The 16,706-nt window shown below is 33.8% G+C and overlaps 1 protein-coding gene across 1 annotated transcript in view; it reads right to left on the reverse strand.

Moving 5' to 3' along the window:
* Positions 1-2,812: 2,812 nt before the first annotated feature.
* The window catches only part of LOC149422897 (uncharacterized), a 68,917-nt gene continuing 55,023 nt past the window's right edge, over positions 2,813-16,706 (reverse strand). The window contains exons 3-4 of the mRNA XM_089632763.1: positions 6,572-6,641; positions 2,813-3,439 (exon numbers count right to left, since the gene is read on the reverse strand). Coding sequence (XP_089488889.1) covers positions 3,434-3,439; positions 6,572-6,641 — 76 coding nt within the window. The 3' untranslated portion in view covers positions 2,813-3,433. The remainder of the gene's footprint in view (positions 3,440-6,571; positions 6,642-16,706) is intronic.

Genomic DNA, 16,706 nt, shown 5'->3' on the forward strand with positions numbered 1-16,706 from the left:
ACAAAGAAATGGTGGTAAGTTAGTATGCCTTTGAACATTGTCTTTCGCTGCGACTCGTCGTCTGGATCCAATTATTGTGGTTTTGATTTTATTTATTTGGTCCCTACCGAACTTGCTCGATGGAACGACTCTGAATTCAATATAATGACGCCTGTAGAACCATATTTGGATACCGAAGATACAGCAGCGCATCGACAATGTTCACAGAATTAGGACTAAATGGATTTGCCGGCCTGATTAGACACCGGGTCACTGGAGCCAGGATGCGGTTAATGGCCTTCGCCAACACGTTGGTGACTGCAGCCTACCAGCACCAAACGCCACTTTTGAGTGAGCGCTGGGCCCAAGCTCACTCAAGACCACGCCCTGCATAGTTATTAATTACTTTGTTGTTAATTTATTCTTCGTCATATATTTTTTCATTTTCCACATACCTACTGTACAAAAAATATGTATATATATATATATGGGACGTGTGGGATTGCACTAACCTCCCCACATCCTGGAATAAAAATTATTATTTTTTATTTTTTTTATTTATTAAGTCATACATAGTACAATAAGATACAGTTAAGGATATTTTTCGTTATTACATAGTTTTAGTACCTATTACGTATGTCCATAAAATATTATGTAATTTCGCCTGAGATTGTTCGGAAAACTAATGATTTTAAGTTAAAATCAATGAATTTAAGTTTAAAGTTATGTGCGAGTAGGTAATAGTTATAAAAGGAAGAAAGTGTATGGAGAAAAATAAAAAATTAAATCAAGAATTATAATATGCTCACGAATTGACTGTTAATACATAGAAGTTTTGAAAAATGAAGTGAAAGTGTTTTTGAAATATGTCACGCTAAGAAATTTAATAAGTTAGTTTTGTATGTTAGAAAGGAATCATGAAAGATGTCTAAATGTAGTAATTTTTCGTAGTGGGTGTAAGTTGTGATTGCGCAAGTAATTACCGAGTTGTTTGCTGCATTGTTATTGTTGGCTTCAATATAAAAAAAGTGTAGTGTGCCTGGTACGCCTCGTTGGAACATTTAAACCAATGACAGATAGCAATTCGGGACTATCTATTTTATTATTTAGCAGATTATGTAGAAACAACAGATCTTACAATGTGTGTCTTTTTTGTAAAGTTAACATATTATTTGTAGTTTTGTTGTATTTCTTGAGTAAATGTTTCGAAAATTTATTCTGTATACTTTATATTATGTATATCTATTTATACCTTATATTGAGGATTCCATATTGTGGAAAGCATACTCCAGTGGACTTCTGACCAATGAACAAAACAACATTTCTAGAGTCTTTTAGCACTTTTGAAAACTTTGCATATTCTTAATAAGAAACCTAGCATCCTGTAGGATTTTGATATAATGTGTTCGATGTGCTTATCAAAAATTAATTAGCTATCTAAGTAAACACCTAGATCTTTACACGTGGACACAGGTTGTAAAGGTTTGTTGTTCAAGTTGTATGGATAGATGATTTTGTTTTTATTTCTAGTAAACATAATCGAGTGACACTTAGATATGTTTAAGTACAATCAATTTGATTAACAGTATGCGCACGAATTATCAAGATCGCTTTGCAATTCCATACAATCAGGTAAACACTGTATAGCTTTATAAATTTTCATGTCATCCGCGCATGAAACGAAGAAACTATTTTTAAAGCATACATAAATGTCATTTATATAAATATTATACAACAGTGGTCCAAGATGCAACCCCTGGGGCACACCTGAGACGATTTCCTTTCAGCAAGATGCAAAACCATTGACAACCGTGATTTGGTGCCGATTACTGACGTATGATGCGATCCATCTATATAGGTCGCCGTGAATTCCTAGACCCAGAGGCGGCTCTAAGGATCCAGTCGTGGTAGGTCATTTGAAAAAAATGTGTGCCCATATATTATTATCTATATCAATTTGTTATAATATTTCCATTGAAATAAATACACAATCCATGTACCTACTTACGGCAAATTATTTTTAAGATGTTTAGTTTTAATGTAGTTGTGCACAACATTAAAGTAAATAAAATAAGAGTTTGATTCTATTTGACAATGATCTTTTACTTTTTTTGTTTTGTTTCATTCTACAGCTTCATTCTAAATCGATAATAACATAAATAATTATTCCAAACGTTTCTCGAACTATCCAATTGAAAAACAACCATCGTTCCACACAGTACAAGCGTGTAAATGAAAAACCGACATTTGTTTATGTCACCATCTCTGTAAAACATATAATATTCATCGTGTTGTCACCCCCACGGTCATGACCTAAACGTCCCTAAGCTTTCTTCGGTACCTAATTTTTACTTCGACGAAAAATATAGTGCCATCTCGTTTATTCTATGGCGCGCATAGGGACAGAAGATGCCAAAGAGGACATTCTTTAAATTGACCCGGCGAATCGTGTGGACTTGTGAATGAAAGCTTCTATTAGAGACAACAGATGTCACTGGTAGTCACTCGCCGCCGCCGCTGTTTCGCGTTACATTTTAAATAAAATAAGAATTAGACCAGTTGTTTTGATGCACATAATTGATTATTATTGTGGTCTTATAATTTTGGGGGGTCAAACACCAATTGACCTAAGGGAAGAACCGCCACTGCCTAGACCTAATAACTTCTCTAAAAGAATGTAATGATTAACACGGTCAAATGAATGTCAGACCATACTGTTTTACATCAGGTGTTAAATTTGTCGTACTTTCTCAATTTGTCCTTCTTGAAGCTGACATGACTAGGCAATGACTGGCTAGCCGATTCCGTCTTCAACATAAAATAAAAGAGCCAGTTTAAAGATGGTAGTTTAATTTTGCAATTGTTTTATGATCACAAACATTTTCTGCCAAATACACATTTCTTAATTTCTATAAAATATTGATTGATATTCATACATTTAATACCACTTCAGGCAAGTTATGGACTTCTGGAGGGATTTAATATCAATTTGATGTAGGGATGATTATTTTGGAGAATTGATAGAAAACCATATTTTATGAACTTCTGATCCAAGTATCCTACAAAAGCGATTAAAAAATATCTAATTTGATCTGCACAATTTATTGTTATAGAGGTACCATGTAATGTATTTTGAAAATCTATTTTATTAATGTATGAAATTGGCACTCTTTTTCTATTTACTTTTTCTTACATTTGGAGAATGAGCAATAATTTTTCGGAAGAAATTTTTATATAAATTAATTTCAATTATTCATAATCTCAATTTTACACTAATACAGAACATGTTCACCAATATTTTCTTAATTTTCCAAAATGTTTTACAACAATTACATACATGGCTTATTTTGGAAACACAATCACTTCACTTCATATTCTTATGTTTATGTTGATTTTGTCTTTTTCAGTCTATCGGCACTTAAACTTTATTCACCGGAACGCGGCAGATGCTCCTTCAAACCTGAAATAAGATAAACACTAATAAATTCATAAGTTATTTTAATCCACAATAAAGGTAAGAAGCCGGCCCGGCTACTAACTGAAGTAACTGCGTCGAAAGGCTTAGCCGTCCTGCCGTCCTTTCCTTAAGTCAAGTCTGTTCTATACCTTCCTACGTTTTCTTAAAAACTACTGGGCAAACCAGTCGTCTATAGCAGCCTTAAATCAGAACTTTTCCTTCCTAAAGCTATGAAAAAATATATTTAAACATGCAATGTTAATGAAATAACGATATATTATTGTAGTCCTTTGATACAAACAAATATTTTATTTAAATGTTGTAAGTAATGCATTTTGTAATTCATCTTTTATTAATTTTAGAGTAAAAATGTTTAGAAAGACTTTGAAAAGGTTTTTGAATTGAATCACTACTTAATTAGATCGATTTAAAAAAAAGGTTATTTAATGCCCCTCACAAGTACAGGACAATAATAACGTCAAAACTATTTATTTTAATGTAGAAGTGCATAACGAAGCAATAATTCTTGCAGTGTTTAGATTTTAAAGAACTCATTTATTCAAGTGTTAATTTAATAGATTTCCACTAAATTTTTATTTCTTATTTCTCTGCTTAGATTTAAACCGCAGATACACATGCTAGTAACTAAGTAAATCATGCCAGTAGCAGTTGTCAGCATGCCAGTAGCGGTTGTCCGCGTGCCAGTGGCATGTGTATATTGTCGCTGCTAGTAACTCGCATGTTAGTAGCTGTTATGCCGGTTCAATTTCAAGGCGTTTGATTTTTCGTGTTCCAGTGGCATACGGAATGTGATGGGGGAGTGGTGGGGGACGCACAGCAGTCTGAACGGGCTCTGTCAGTAGGTAGCAGAGTGAAAATGTGGGTGCGCTGTTTTGTTGCTTTTTTACAAGTTGATATTTTCGCTATCAAAGTGGCTCGGTGGGGCGATGAAAAGACTCTGAACTTCATTATGCACTTCTACATTAAAATAAATAGTTTTGACGTTATTATTGTACTGTACCAGTGAGGGGCATTAAACAAACATCTTTTAGAAATTTATCTTCTTAACTAATTATCTAATTAATTCAATTCAAAAACTTATTCAAAGTGTTTCTCAACTTTTTGATTCTAAAATTTATAAAATATGAATTACAAAATGCATTACTTACAGCATTTAAATAAAATATCTGTTGGTTTTAAAGGACTACAATAATATGGTTCCATGATAACTCAACACAGTGACAATTCAACACACCTTTAAAAAGTGATATAAAGTCATTAGAAACGATAAAAAAAATAAAATTTATACCTAACCTAACCTAACCTACATAACCCAGTTAATAATTTTTTTGTTTCATCACTTTCCATGACTTTATATAACTTTTTAAAGATGTGATGAATTATCATTTTGATGATTTATCCGGTCACCCAATAATATATACCTTTATTTAATTAATTATTATTGCATTTTTAAAATATGCACTATTGCAGCTACCAGTGCTTCTGGAATATACATTCTCCGCTTAACAAAAATAAAATTTCAGTTGGCTAAGCGTACGAAACTAGAGTTGTGAGTATGAGTTGCATGCCTGTATCTAGCATCTGTATGCTGAACTACAAGCATGTGAGTAGTCAGCAAGCCAAAAGCATGCTTTTTCAAAAGCATGTGAATCCGCAGCTTTATTTTAGAATTGATCAGCCTTGATTAAAACAATAAATGGGCACTATTCGGTGAAACATACATGCAACCAAGAATGCATTTGGAAAAGATTTAATGTTTTGAATTTGATTATACTGCTGTGTTTGGTTTTTAATGTACAGGAAGGACCATTGAATAAGCAAGATTGTTGCGCTCTATTAAACATCATCATTAATATTTTTGTACTCATGTAATATGAAAGGAAACGTTATTATTAGCAATGCAACAATAATGATTGTTACATTGTGTGTCTGGTGTATATTAAATCACTGAGAACTGAATTTTACCAACATTAATGTAACTAATCCAAAAAACTTTACTTTATCGACTTCAAAGTTTTTTTGGTACTTTTAATTTTGTTAGAGTCAATGTTATTGAAATTATTTATCAATTAGTTACAAAAAATAACCTTATTTAATTATTGCTAATTTAAGTCTCTCCTCAGGGCAATGCTGACAGTAGGTCGTTGAAGCAGTTTTTTTTGTGGTGGAGGAGTAAGGCTCTCGACTAGCAAACTGGAGGTCACGGGTTCAAATCCCGGCGTGACCAAGTAAATTTTATATGATTTATTTGTGTTATTTCACTTTTTTTTTTTTTACATTAACCCCAGACAGGAGGCCCTGAGGAAAATAATTTCCTTCAGGTCCTATGTCATCTTTTGGGATGCTGCGTGGAGGGCCTTTTTTTAAGAAAAGGTAAAAGAAGAAGTTCTGGGAAGGTAAAGGGTATGAGGGTTGGGTAGGAATCTAGGGATCAGTATGTCCAGGAGTGACGGACATGTGAATATATCCCCCCCACTGCGGCGCAAGGCGATAGGTCGAGAGACCAGTTAGAGAGGTAAAGAGGTACTTTTTGCGAGGTATTGAAATATTGGATGGAATCATCGATACAATATTGTATTTGTATGCCTTTCTCGAAATCCAATAAAACCATTTATTCATATTCATATTGCGTATGTGCAGGCGTGAACAAATAATTTGTCGCATCTCATTTAACGTTAAATATTACTCATTGTTATTTAAAAAAAACATCCTAGACTTGTAGAAAAGTCAATAGATGTCGCACATAAAAAAAATGTATTGAGACTAAGACACTTATCAAGATTGCATTTAGTTCGGGAAGAACCTTGCAATCATACATAAAGATAGCAGCCAATAAAAATATGAGTTAAATAAATGAAGATGACGTTGGTAGTTCTTAGTCGAAGTATGATACAGTTAAATATGACCAAAGGGGATAAGGTCGGATTAGCTGGTAGAGCAAAGGCTGAGGTCCTGGGTACAATTCCTAGATGCTACTGAATCTTTTTCTGTTTCAAAATTTCGTTTTATAGTTGCTAATATTGTCTTCAATGACTAAATAATACAATTTGAGGTTTTACTCATTATGTCATATTCTTAAAGAAATTATTAATAATTTAATGATGTTTTACATACCGTTGAATGTTTGAAGGTGTTAGACGTTTCTTCTTCGTTAACAAGCATCTGCCTGCTACCGTATTTACGTCTGAAAAAAACAAAAATTCAATATTAAAAGTCAGTAACATGTTGAGGGAAGAAATTAAAGTTTTGTTGTTCCTATGAACAAAACATACATAAGAAATCAACCCGTTTTCAACCACAACTAAATTTTTTACCATGTCTCCCTTTTATGTATTTAAAAATATACCTATATTTTTTGTTTTCGGTTTGACTGAGGATTGAACCGTCCTCCCCAGGGACTGACTAAAACGAGTGAACACCTCTTTCACTTAAGCCCCCAAATCGTATGGTCCCCATTGGATGGTAACCGAAATTTATTTTGTACATTAATAGCTGTAAAATTTTACAATGTCATACAAATTCAGAGTGATGCATGTGTGTGAGTGAGTGCCACCAAAAGGTGATAGGTCAGGAAGTGGGTTTATTTCCATTTAATTAATTTATTCATTCAATCAAGAAAACAAAATCTATGTATTTAAAAATAATCCACTTTTCTTCCTGGTAGTTGTAGTTAAAATTTTCAGCACATTATTTATTATTACAATTTCTAAACATACAATAAGGGATCTGTGTTTACTTTTTAACAATATGTATCTTATGTCCATTTTTTTCACCTGCAGTTTTATTTAGAAACGTGACATTCAAAATTAAAATGAATTTCAATAAAATTAAAATTTGATGTATTCCTCGATTCAAACTATATTTCTGGGCGATCTAACCTGCATGTTGTGAACACAGGTGGTTGGTTGCAAGCAAGTTTGCAGTTCGACCATTAGTTTGGTGTGCCTGGTGCCTGATTTGTGTTACCATGTAATTCAATAAATTAATGTGCATTTATTGAGTCTTCATTTTGGGTATTCATTTATTGCATTCTAATGAGCCACTTGCAAGATGATTATTTATTTTTTCATTCATGTAGGATTTAAAAAAGTAAGTTAATAGTTAATGAAGCAAGTTTTTTAGTAGCGCTAATAAGATGTAAGGCTAGTCCGATACTATATGTTGTCCGATACCGTATGTTGTCCAATAATTTATGAATCCAATATCTCGAAGGCTCGTTAGTTAGTATTTTCTTTTTTTTTTACTTTTTAATTTTACACTGAAATATGACAGAAGATGAAAATAAAAATAAACTCTAAATTAAACTAGGCATTTTTAAATCTGTTTTTAACGCTGTTTATTCTTTTAAGTACCATGTTTCACGCTCATCCACGTATTGCGTGATTAATGTCATAACTTTTTATTTTTTATTTCTTTCTAGAACAATCCCGACGAGTTACACATTGTAGGACGAGAGGAACTTACAATACATATGTGGGAGTTAATAGGTACAATTTTACATTGGTAAAACATTAATTTTTATTTTAATATTTTATGACTTATTCAAAGAAACGGTTCCATGCTAACTCAACACAGTGACTATTCAACACACTTTTAAAAAGTGATATAAAGTCTTTTTTTAACCTAACCTAACCTACTTAACCCAGTTAATAAAGTTTTTGTTTCATCACTTTCCATGAAAAAGATGTGATGAATTATCATTTTGATGATTTATCCGGTCACCCAAAGAACCATACCGTATAATTTTTATTCGCATAATACATCCCTGTTTATATACCCTGTCTTTCCAAGCCACTACTTTATTAACCGAGGGGCTACTGTACAGTATGGCATAATAATATTATATGTCTACATAATAATATGAAACATAAAACACATTTTATTTTGGTAGAGCTATGTAAATTTGTTCACTAGATATTCGTTATACCTATCTACAATATCCATACGTTGTACTGTACAAATATTATACACAGATGTTCATACAAAACTCACATAGAATAACAGTAATCATTATTCAAACTGGTATTATTTTGTCAAAATAATGTATTTTACCCTACTGGGAGGAGAAGCAGATAGGTCTGTTAAAAACCAGTGAAAAGCGTGATATACATGTTACAAATAATTTTGTTAAATTAATTTGATTTACGAAAAAATCTTTTCAACTAGCTGAAGTACCCGGCGTTGTCCGGGCTTTACGCTGAGTTTTCCGAAATGAAACGAAGGCAGCAGTTTTCCTCTTATTTTGAAGGTCAAGTTTGCAAATTTTCATCAAGAAGTATCAAAATTCTGCTAGGGGTGGGAAAATGAGGTATGGGTGGGTTATGGAGGTAGGGGTGGAAAAAGGAGGTAGGGGTGATTTTTTCATCAGTCTTGGAATTAATTAGTTTCGTGATTTGTCTAAAAATAAAATCCACGCCGCCCACCACAGTCACTCTTCCTCACATAGCTACACATTTTTTAAGTTCTACAAAACGTAGTTGTAACTTTGATAGTGTGATAGCAGGTACCTAAATGTCAGTAGCGTGTATTGCTCTATGGCCATAAGTAGGCTGCGTGTAGTTTTTCAACTTCGGGTATGAATTCTGCATCGAATAATTGAAAATAGTCAACTGATTATTATTAGAATCTCAAAGCCTGAACATTTTTAATTGTTGTAGACGGAAGTGGTGCCCTCTGTTATTTTCAAAAATAACTGTTGAAGTTTTCAAACATCATACACGATGAGAAAAGGAAAAAAAACTAGAAACAACTTTACAATAAAACTTTCAGGACCCATTTTCTGACCTAAATTTTTCCGTTTTTTTTTAAATTTCTCACCATTGCTACATTCCAAACTTCACATATTTCAAAAAGATAAATGTATTTATAAAAATTTAAAAAATGAAAAATTCTCAAACTTAATGTAATATCAAAAAGATAAATGGTTTTATTAAAATTTCCCAACCCATTTTTCGGGCTTATGTTTAATTTTTTAAATTTTCGTGAAATAAGTTTTTAAGGAAAAAAAAAATTCCCAAGATTTAAATTTCCAAACTTCAAAAAATATCAAAATCGTCTCTTTAAATTTTTTTTCGATCTATTTTCCGAGCAATTTTCCCAGAAGAATTTGTTTCGGTAAAATAAAGTTTTCGAGATCAAAAAAAATCAAGATCAAGACATAAAATATTTAAAAACATTGAATAGCAAAATCAAAAAGATAAACCAAATATTGAAAATGTCAAATGTCAAAAATAAATATTGTAAAGAACAAATCTAACTTATGAACCCAACTTCAGGTAAGACGATATTCCTGTCACGTTTTTTTTTCTCCCGGTGAGTTTCCTGCCACTGGATCGCCCGATATTTAATGTGCGTTCTTTGTCAAGTTCACGAAAAAAGTTACATTTTGATCAGAAATATGCCGCAATATTTTTATTATCTTTTCATCTAGGCACTGCTTATCAGTCTCCATGTAGGTACTGCATGCCACTGCTAAACGTATATGTAGGGGAAGGGAGGGCAAGATGGAAGGAGCGGGCAAGATGGAAACTATCTAACTATCGCAAACCGCGCGACAAAGTGCCCATGTCTCTACGCACACAGATATAGGCGGCCATGTTGTATTTATGTCCGGTGACTCGGTTCAGCTCGCGCCACCAAGCGACTTGCACGCGTGTTTTGTATTTTCGCGACGAATTATTACAAAATCAGTGGACTTTAAAAGTGTGATTACTCATACAAAGTAAGTAATACTACCATTTTGTTTTTATAAACACAAACTATAAGGAATAGATTGTATGAATTGGTATTTAAAGAGGAAAAAATTAAAGGATTTTTTAAGAAATTGATATTATTATTGGCAGTTAGCTTGTGGGCAAGATGGAAAATTGCATTTTAGGGCAAGATGGAATAGTTTCCATTTTGCCCGCGTGCAATTATTTTGATTTCTGTTTTAATTTTTTTCAACTAATTGAGAATGATTCTCTTTATAGATGGTGTTCAAGTATATTACAAATAGAAACGTAGGATCTTGAACTGAAGAAACAATGCAGATAGTAATGGACGAAGCTGTAACTACTACAATCACAAGCTGTAAATACAAGCAAGCTGTAACTACTACTACCGCAAGGTAGTCACCTTGGCCCGGTTTTGTTCCTCATTTTCATCAATGATATAACCAATTGCTTCAACGATGTCGAGGTATTGCTCTTTGCAGATGACATCAAACTATACAAGAAAATAACTGACATAAATCATTGCCATATACTACAATCAAATATTAGTAAGCTTAGAGATTGGTGCGTTCAAAATAATTTATTTTTAAATGTAGTAAAGTGCAAAACCTTGACTTTCTTCAGAAACAAAAATCCTGTTTTATTCGAATATTCCATCAATAACATAGCTTTAGAAAGAGTCACGGAAATGAGAGATCTTGGAATTATTTTGGATGAAAAACTATGTTTCACCAATCATATCCATCAAATTGTGAACAAAGGTATGAAAACACTAGGCTTCGTATTAAGAACAACTAAAAACTTTAATTCTTTACAAGCCATTAAACTATTATACGTATCTCTAGTAAGAAGTCTAATTGAATATAACTCAGTAGTTTGGTCTCCATCTTACAAAATTCACATTAACAACATTGAGCGAATACAAAAAAAATTTCTACGTTTTATAAATTTTAAATTAAATATCCCTCTCGAAGACTTAAAATACAATTTTTTATTAAATACTCTAAAAATACATACATTAGAAGATAGACGTAAAATAAACGATTTAACGTTCTTATTCAAAATACTTAACTCTAAATTCGACTGTTGTGAACTCCTGCAACTTATAAACATACACACACCCACAGTAACAACACGACAAAATACAATATTCTACAGCAGCACACATAAGCGTAACTACATTGCCCACTCTCCGATACAACGACTTCACACCATGGGAAATCATTACTTGGGTGATGTTGACATATTCAATACCAACTTGGCAAGTTTTGTGGATCATTTAAAACATTTATTTCAACAATACTCCTAAACACATCATGTAAACCTACAAATAGCTGTAATTTTCTGTTTTTGTTTCTTGTGTTTGTATAACTTGTTGCATAGCTTTTATCAAATGTAATTTTATTCTTATTTTTTATGTTTCAAAATATCTGTCAAATTAAAATTATACTACCAACCATGTAAAAGCCCTCTGGGCGTTAAATAAATAAATAAAAAATAAAAAAAATAAAAAATACGTGCAGCTTCATTAAAATACGGAATTGCGATCGGAACCTTACACCGCTGTATCAAAAAAGGTACCGCGTCCAAAAACCTAGGTAGATTTCGGTTTTTTCGAAAGAACTTGAGAGAAAAATTTGTGACCTTGCCATTGAAAGGGACACGCTTTTTTACGGCTTAACAAAAGAAAGTCTACAGCAATTTGCTTATGAGGTGGCGGTACAAAACAAAATACCGCATCCATTTACATGTGAGAAGGCTGGGAGAGCATGGCTTAACTGATTTATGAAAAGGCATTACCAACTAACTTACAGGACACCAGAACCCACAGCTTTAGCTCGTTGAAAAATGGCAATTTACCACAGTGATTTGTGCTTGCAGTGCTATTGGTCGCTTCATCCCACCTTGCTTTATATTTGGACACAGGAAGAGAATGAATGAACGTCTTTTGGATTGAGCTCCCAATGGCTCTCGAGCTTGGTGTAACTGATTCGGGCTGTATAACTAACGACACCTTTAAAAACTGGCTACAGATATTTATTGAGAAAACAAGACCAACAGCAGATAGACCTGTTTAATTAACTCCAGATAATTATGTTACTCATCAAAATCTAGAAGCTTTAAATTTAGCTCGAGAAAAACATATAATCATGGTCGGTATTCCCCCCCTCCCACACAAGCCACAAGCTGCAACCATTGGACGTCTCGGTTTACCGTTCATTCAAAGTGGCTTTTGAGCAAGCCCTGGACACTTTTCAAAAGAATCATCCTGGAAGAAGAGTAAATCAGTTTGATATAGCTAGGCTAGTATGCATCGCCTATGAAAAAGGTGCTACTGTGCAAAATGCCACTAATGGGTTCAGAAAGGCTGGCATCTTCCCATATATAGACATTTGTTTATAGATTTAGAATTTGCATAGGCTACTTTTTATGAAAACGCTCCAGTAATTGAAGGCGAACAAAATTTCATTGTGACTGATGAGGGAGACAAAAATACCGACACAAATGATTATTCGTCAATAAACTTCAATATTGTAGACAATATTACCAATAAAACATCTACTGTCCATGATGGTTATAAAAAAAAACAGGATGAAGAAGTTCCATCACCAAAAGTTACTCTTACAATAAAGAAGCGAAAATTGAGATGTAGAAAATCAGAAATCCTAACTAGTTCTTCCTTCCAAGAAACTATTGAAAAAAATAAGGAGCTGAAAGCGAAACCAAAATTAATCCTTAATCCGGTCATCAATGGCAAGGAAAACAAGGGAAAGGGCAAAGGAAAGGGTGAAAGGGGAAAAGGGGAAAAGGACAGAAAAAGATGAGAACATGCTACAACATCTGGAGCAGTCAACACAAGACGATGTGTTGTGTGTATTATGTGGAGAAGCATATGTGGAACCGCCCACAGAGGACTGGGTACAGTGTCCACAGTATTGTGTGGTTGGGCATATGAACTATGTTCAGACATAGAAAACGGTTGACTTTTATGTGTCAACTGTAAAATGTAAGGATATCCTATTCATTCCATCTTGCCCTTATAAGCTTTCCATCCTGCCCTCAGGGTTAGGGCAAGATGGAATTTTTCCTGTTTTTCGATTATGAGTCCTAACAGATTTTATACTCACTTTTAATTATTTTTAATGACTCAATTTTATAAGCATGTAAGATCTCTCTGAAGACTTATTAAAATAAAGGATTGATATTATGTTGTTATATTTTTTTTACATCTTAAAGTTAAGCCTTCCATCCTGCCCTCCCTTCCCCTATTAGATACACTTTTAAATACGAGGCGTATCCAGAAAGTAAGTGTACTGAGGCTCTCACGACCGAATGAATTTTATTTTCGACATGTTGGCTACACTTACATGTAGCCTGACTCTTCCCCTCTGCAACGAGACCGGTTCAAAGTCAGTACGTTGAGAAGTGTCGACGCAACAACACGTTTCGTGAAAAATGTCAATACAATCTCCCGCCAAGTGCGAAATACGCGGCGTCATCCGTTATCACTTATCACGTTTCGAAGGGAAAACCTCCGTTTGAGGTTTATAATTTGGTGAAAACTGCATATGGTGATAAAGCTATGAATTGTACGAGTGTGTGCAAGTGGTATCGCGAGTTTAAAAATGGTTCTCACCTCTTCACCCTCCGCCAAAAAGTTCAAAACCACAATTCCAGCCAAGAAAATTATGGCATCCGTGTTTTGGGACTGTCAAGGCATAATTTTGATTGAATATCTGCCTCAAGGGGAGACCATCAACTCTGCAAGATACTGTGAGACCCTAAAAAAATTGCGGAAGGCGATTCATAACAAGAGGAGAGGCATACTGACAAAGGGAGTCAGCATGCTGCACGACAATGCCAAACCACACACCGCCAACGCAACGAAGGAACTGCTTGCTTCGTTTAAATGGGATGTCCTAAACCACCCCGCGCATTCCCCTGACCTAGCACCTTCAGATTTTTATCTTTTTACCTCCCTGAAGCTGTATATGGGTGGAAAAAGGTTTTCAACAGACGAGGGGGTAAAGAGGGAGGTGGAGAAGTGGACGAAGGTGTTGGCGGGAAACTACTTCGAGGAAGGCATCAAAAAGTTGATACACCGCTTCACCACCTGCATTGAGAGGAATGGCGACTATGTCGAAAAATAGCTTACATATGTACTACGGTAACCATGTAATTTTTATGTTTCAATAAAGAAAATTGTAACCTACAAAAATTCAGTACACTTACTTTCTGGATATGCCTCGTACATCTATTTGAATTTTACCTTTGTTTTCGGGATTGAATTAATGCAAAACATGTAAGCGGAAATTAGCCCACTTCCCGATATCAGGTCAAGCTGAAACTCGGCAGATATACTCGTTGTTGATTTCAGTGCATTCTCTCAACTTTTGGTAGTAATCACGTATATACACGCGAACATGGACGTATTTGTCTGAAATCGGATAACATTAACATGAGATTAAAAATTTAAGCATTTATTGGTAGAGATGTCGTCCCTAAGTTTACTTTCAATCCTCAGTTGAAAAAATATTTTTTAGTTTTAAAAGATATTTTAAAATGGATATAAAATACATAGTTTTCGTCGTTTGATTTTTGCGTATGTCACCTATTTAATTTAATATTTAATCTTTTTTAGGCCATCTTTTGACCATGACTAGGTACTTATAAATTATGCATAATTATTATTTTGCAATTTATCATTTATATTAAATATTATTGTCATAAACAGTTACAACATATTTATCAATTAATATATTGTAACTATATATTGATAAATATTTTTATCAATTTATCAAGTAACTGCTTTTCGAAGCATGTCGTCATTATCTATAAGTAGCGGTACATAAATACGTACCTACTATTAATATTAATTTATTCACCGTTTTCCCCACTGGAGAGATTTTATTCAAAGGTTTTCCCCAATAGAGAACTAATTAAATTATAATGAATCACTAATGACGAATTATTTCATAGAATTTGAACAATTATTCGTCAAATTTTAAAGTTGATGGCGTTAATTTAATGATATTATTAAAATACGCTATTTTCCAGTTATGCTTTACAATATTAGGTCGAATTATTTGTTTGCGCCCGTACATGCGCAATATGAATTTAGTTTTGTCCGTATAAAATTCAATTCTTTGAAGAAAGGCATACAAATACAATATTGGATTGAATCATCCATACAATTTTGTATTTGTATTCCTTTTTTGAAAGAATTGAGTGCATACGGACAAAACTATTTATTAATATTCATATTGCGGATGTACGGGCGCAAACAAATAATTAATTTTAGGACAGGTTGTTTCGGAGAATTTGAACAATTCTTCAAAATTTAAAGTTAATTTTAAAGTTCCGTGAAAGATTTTTCAAGTTCTGTTATTAATAATAATAACTATTATATCAGTTCTGTGAAGCAACTATCCTATAATGATATAATAACCAAACTTGAATAGGACTTTCACAGAACCCGAAAATTAATGTTAAAATTTTGAAGAATTGTTCAAATTCTCCAAAACAACCCGTGTGCCCGGCGCTGTCTGAATTTTCTCTACTCTCTATAAATTTAATAAGCATGTATTGTACATAAACCTTCCGGAAGAAATTCTCTTAATGATAGTAAAAACCCTATCAAAATCCGTCGTGTAGTTTAGAAGAACTAAGCGAACAGACAGACTCGGATATTGACTTTGGTTTATACTATTTAGATATATTGAAAGTTAATAATGTTGTATTAGGTATTTTGATTTCGACTCTGCAGTCCGCAGGTGAAAAGAACGCTCTTTTCAGCTTTTTGTACTACATTGTATACTTGCGAGCTGTGGGCCATCTTCAAAAAGAGAACCATGGAAAGAATTCGGGTGCAATACAACAATGCATACCGTATGATGTTCGGACTTCCCAGGCACCGCAGTGCCTCTTCAATGTTCACGGAAGGGCGAGTTCCCGGATTTGCAGCTCTTACAAGAACCAGGGTGGCAGGACTGAGGGGAAGGATCAACAACTCCAGAAATGTCCTTATCATTGAGTCCCGTATGACTTCAGGATCGAGCATCGAGGAGCGCTGGAGAAAGATGTTGGCCCCCCATAATTGAAACCCCCTCGAACTGCTCTAATTAAAACCAAGGTTTAAAGGAAAAAACATTCTTATCATGAAATCCCGACTCGATGCGATGCGGAGTCCAGACTCAAGCATCGCAGCGCTCTGGAGAATATTGTTGGCCCCGTCAACATAAGGCGACACAATACCCTGATAACGGGGATTTGCCCCGACGCTCACATTTTAATTATTTCTGATGAGCTTATTACTAAATTCTTAAATGTTTCTAGAGGGATTCGAAGGGATGCAAGTTATTTATATTTAAGATTAATAAAAACAGGACCTTACAATTAAATATATTATGTAAAACGATAAGTACATTTTATTAAATGTAAAATGTTGTAAGATAAGCGGCAAGTACCAGATTTTATTTTTCTAGACGATGAATTAGTAACTTCCCGACGACTCCCTCACAAAAGATTAGAGATTT

This window comes from Hesperophylax consimilis, chromosome 6 (assembly GCF_061612785.1).
Source record: "Hesperophylax consimilis isolate HC1 chromosome 6, BYU_Hcon_1.0, whole genome shotgun sequence".
In the NCBI taxonomy this organism is placed as follows: Eukaryota; Metazoa; Arthropoda; class Insecta; order Trichoptera; family Limnephilidae; genus Hesperophylax; species Hesperophylax consimilis.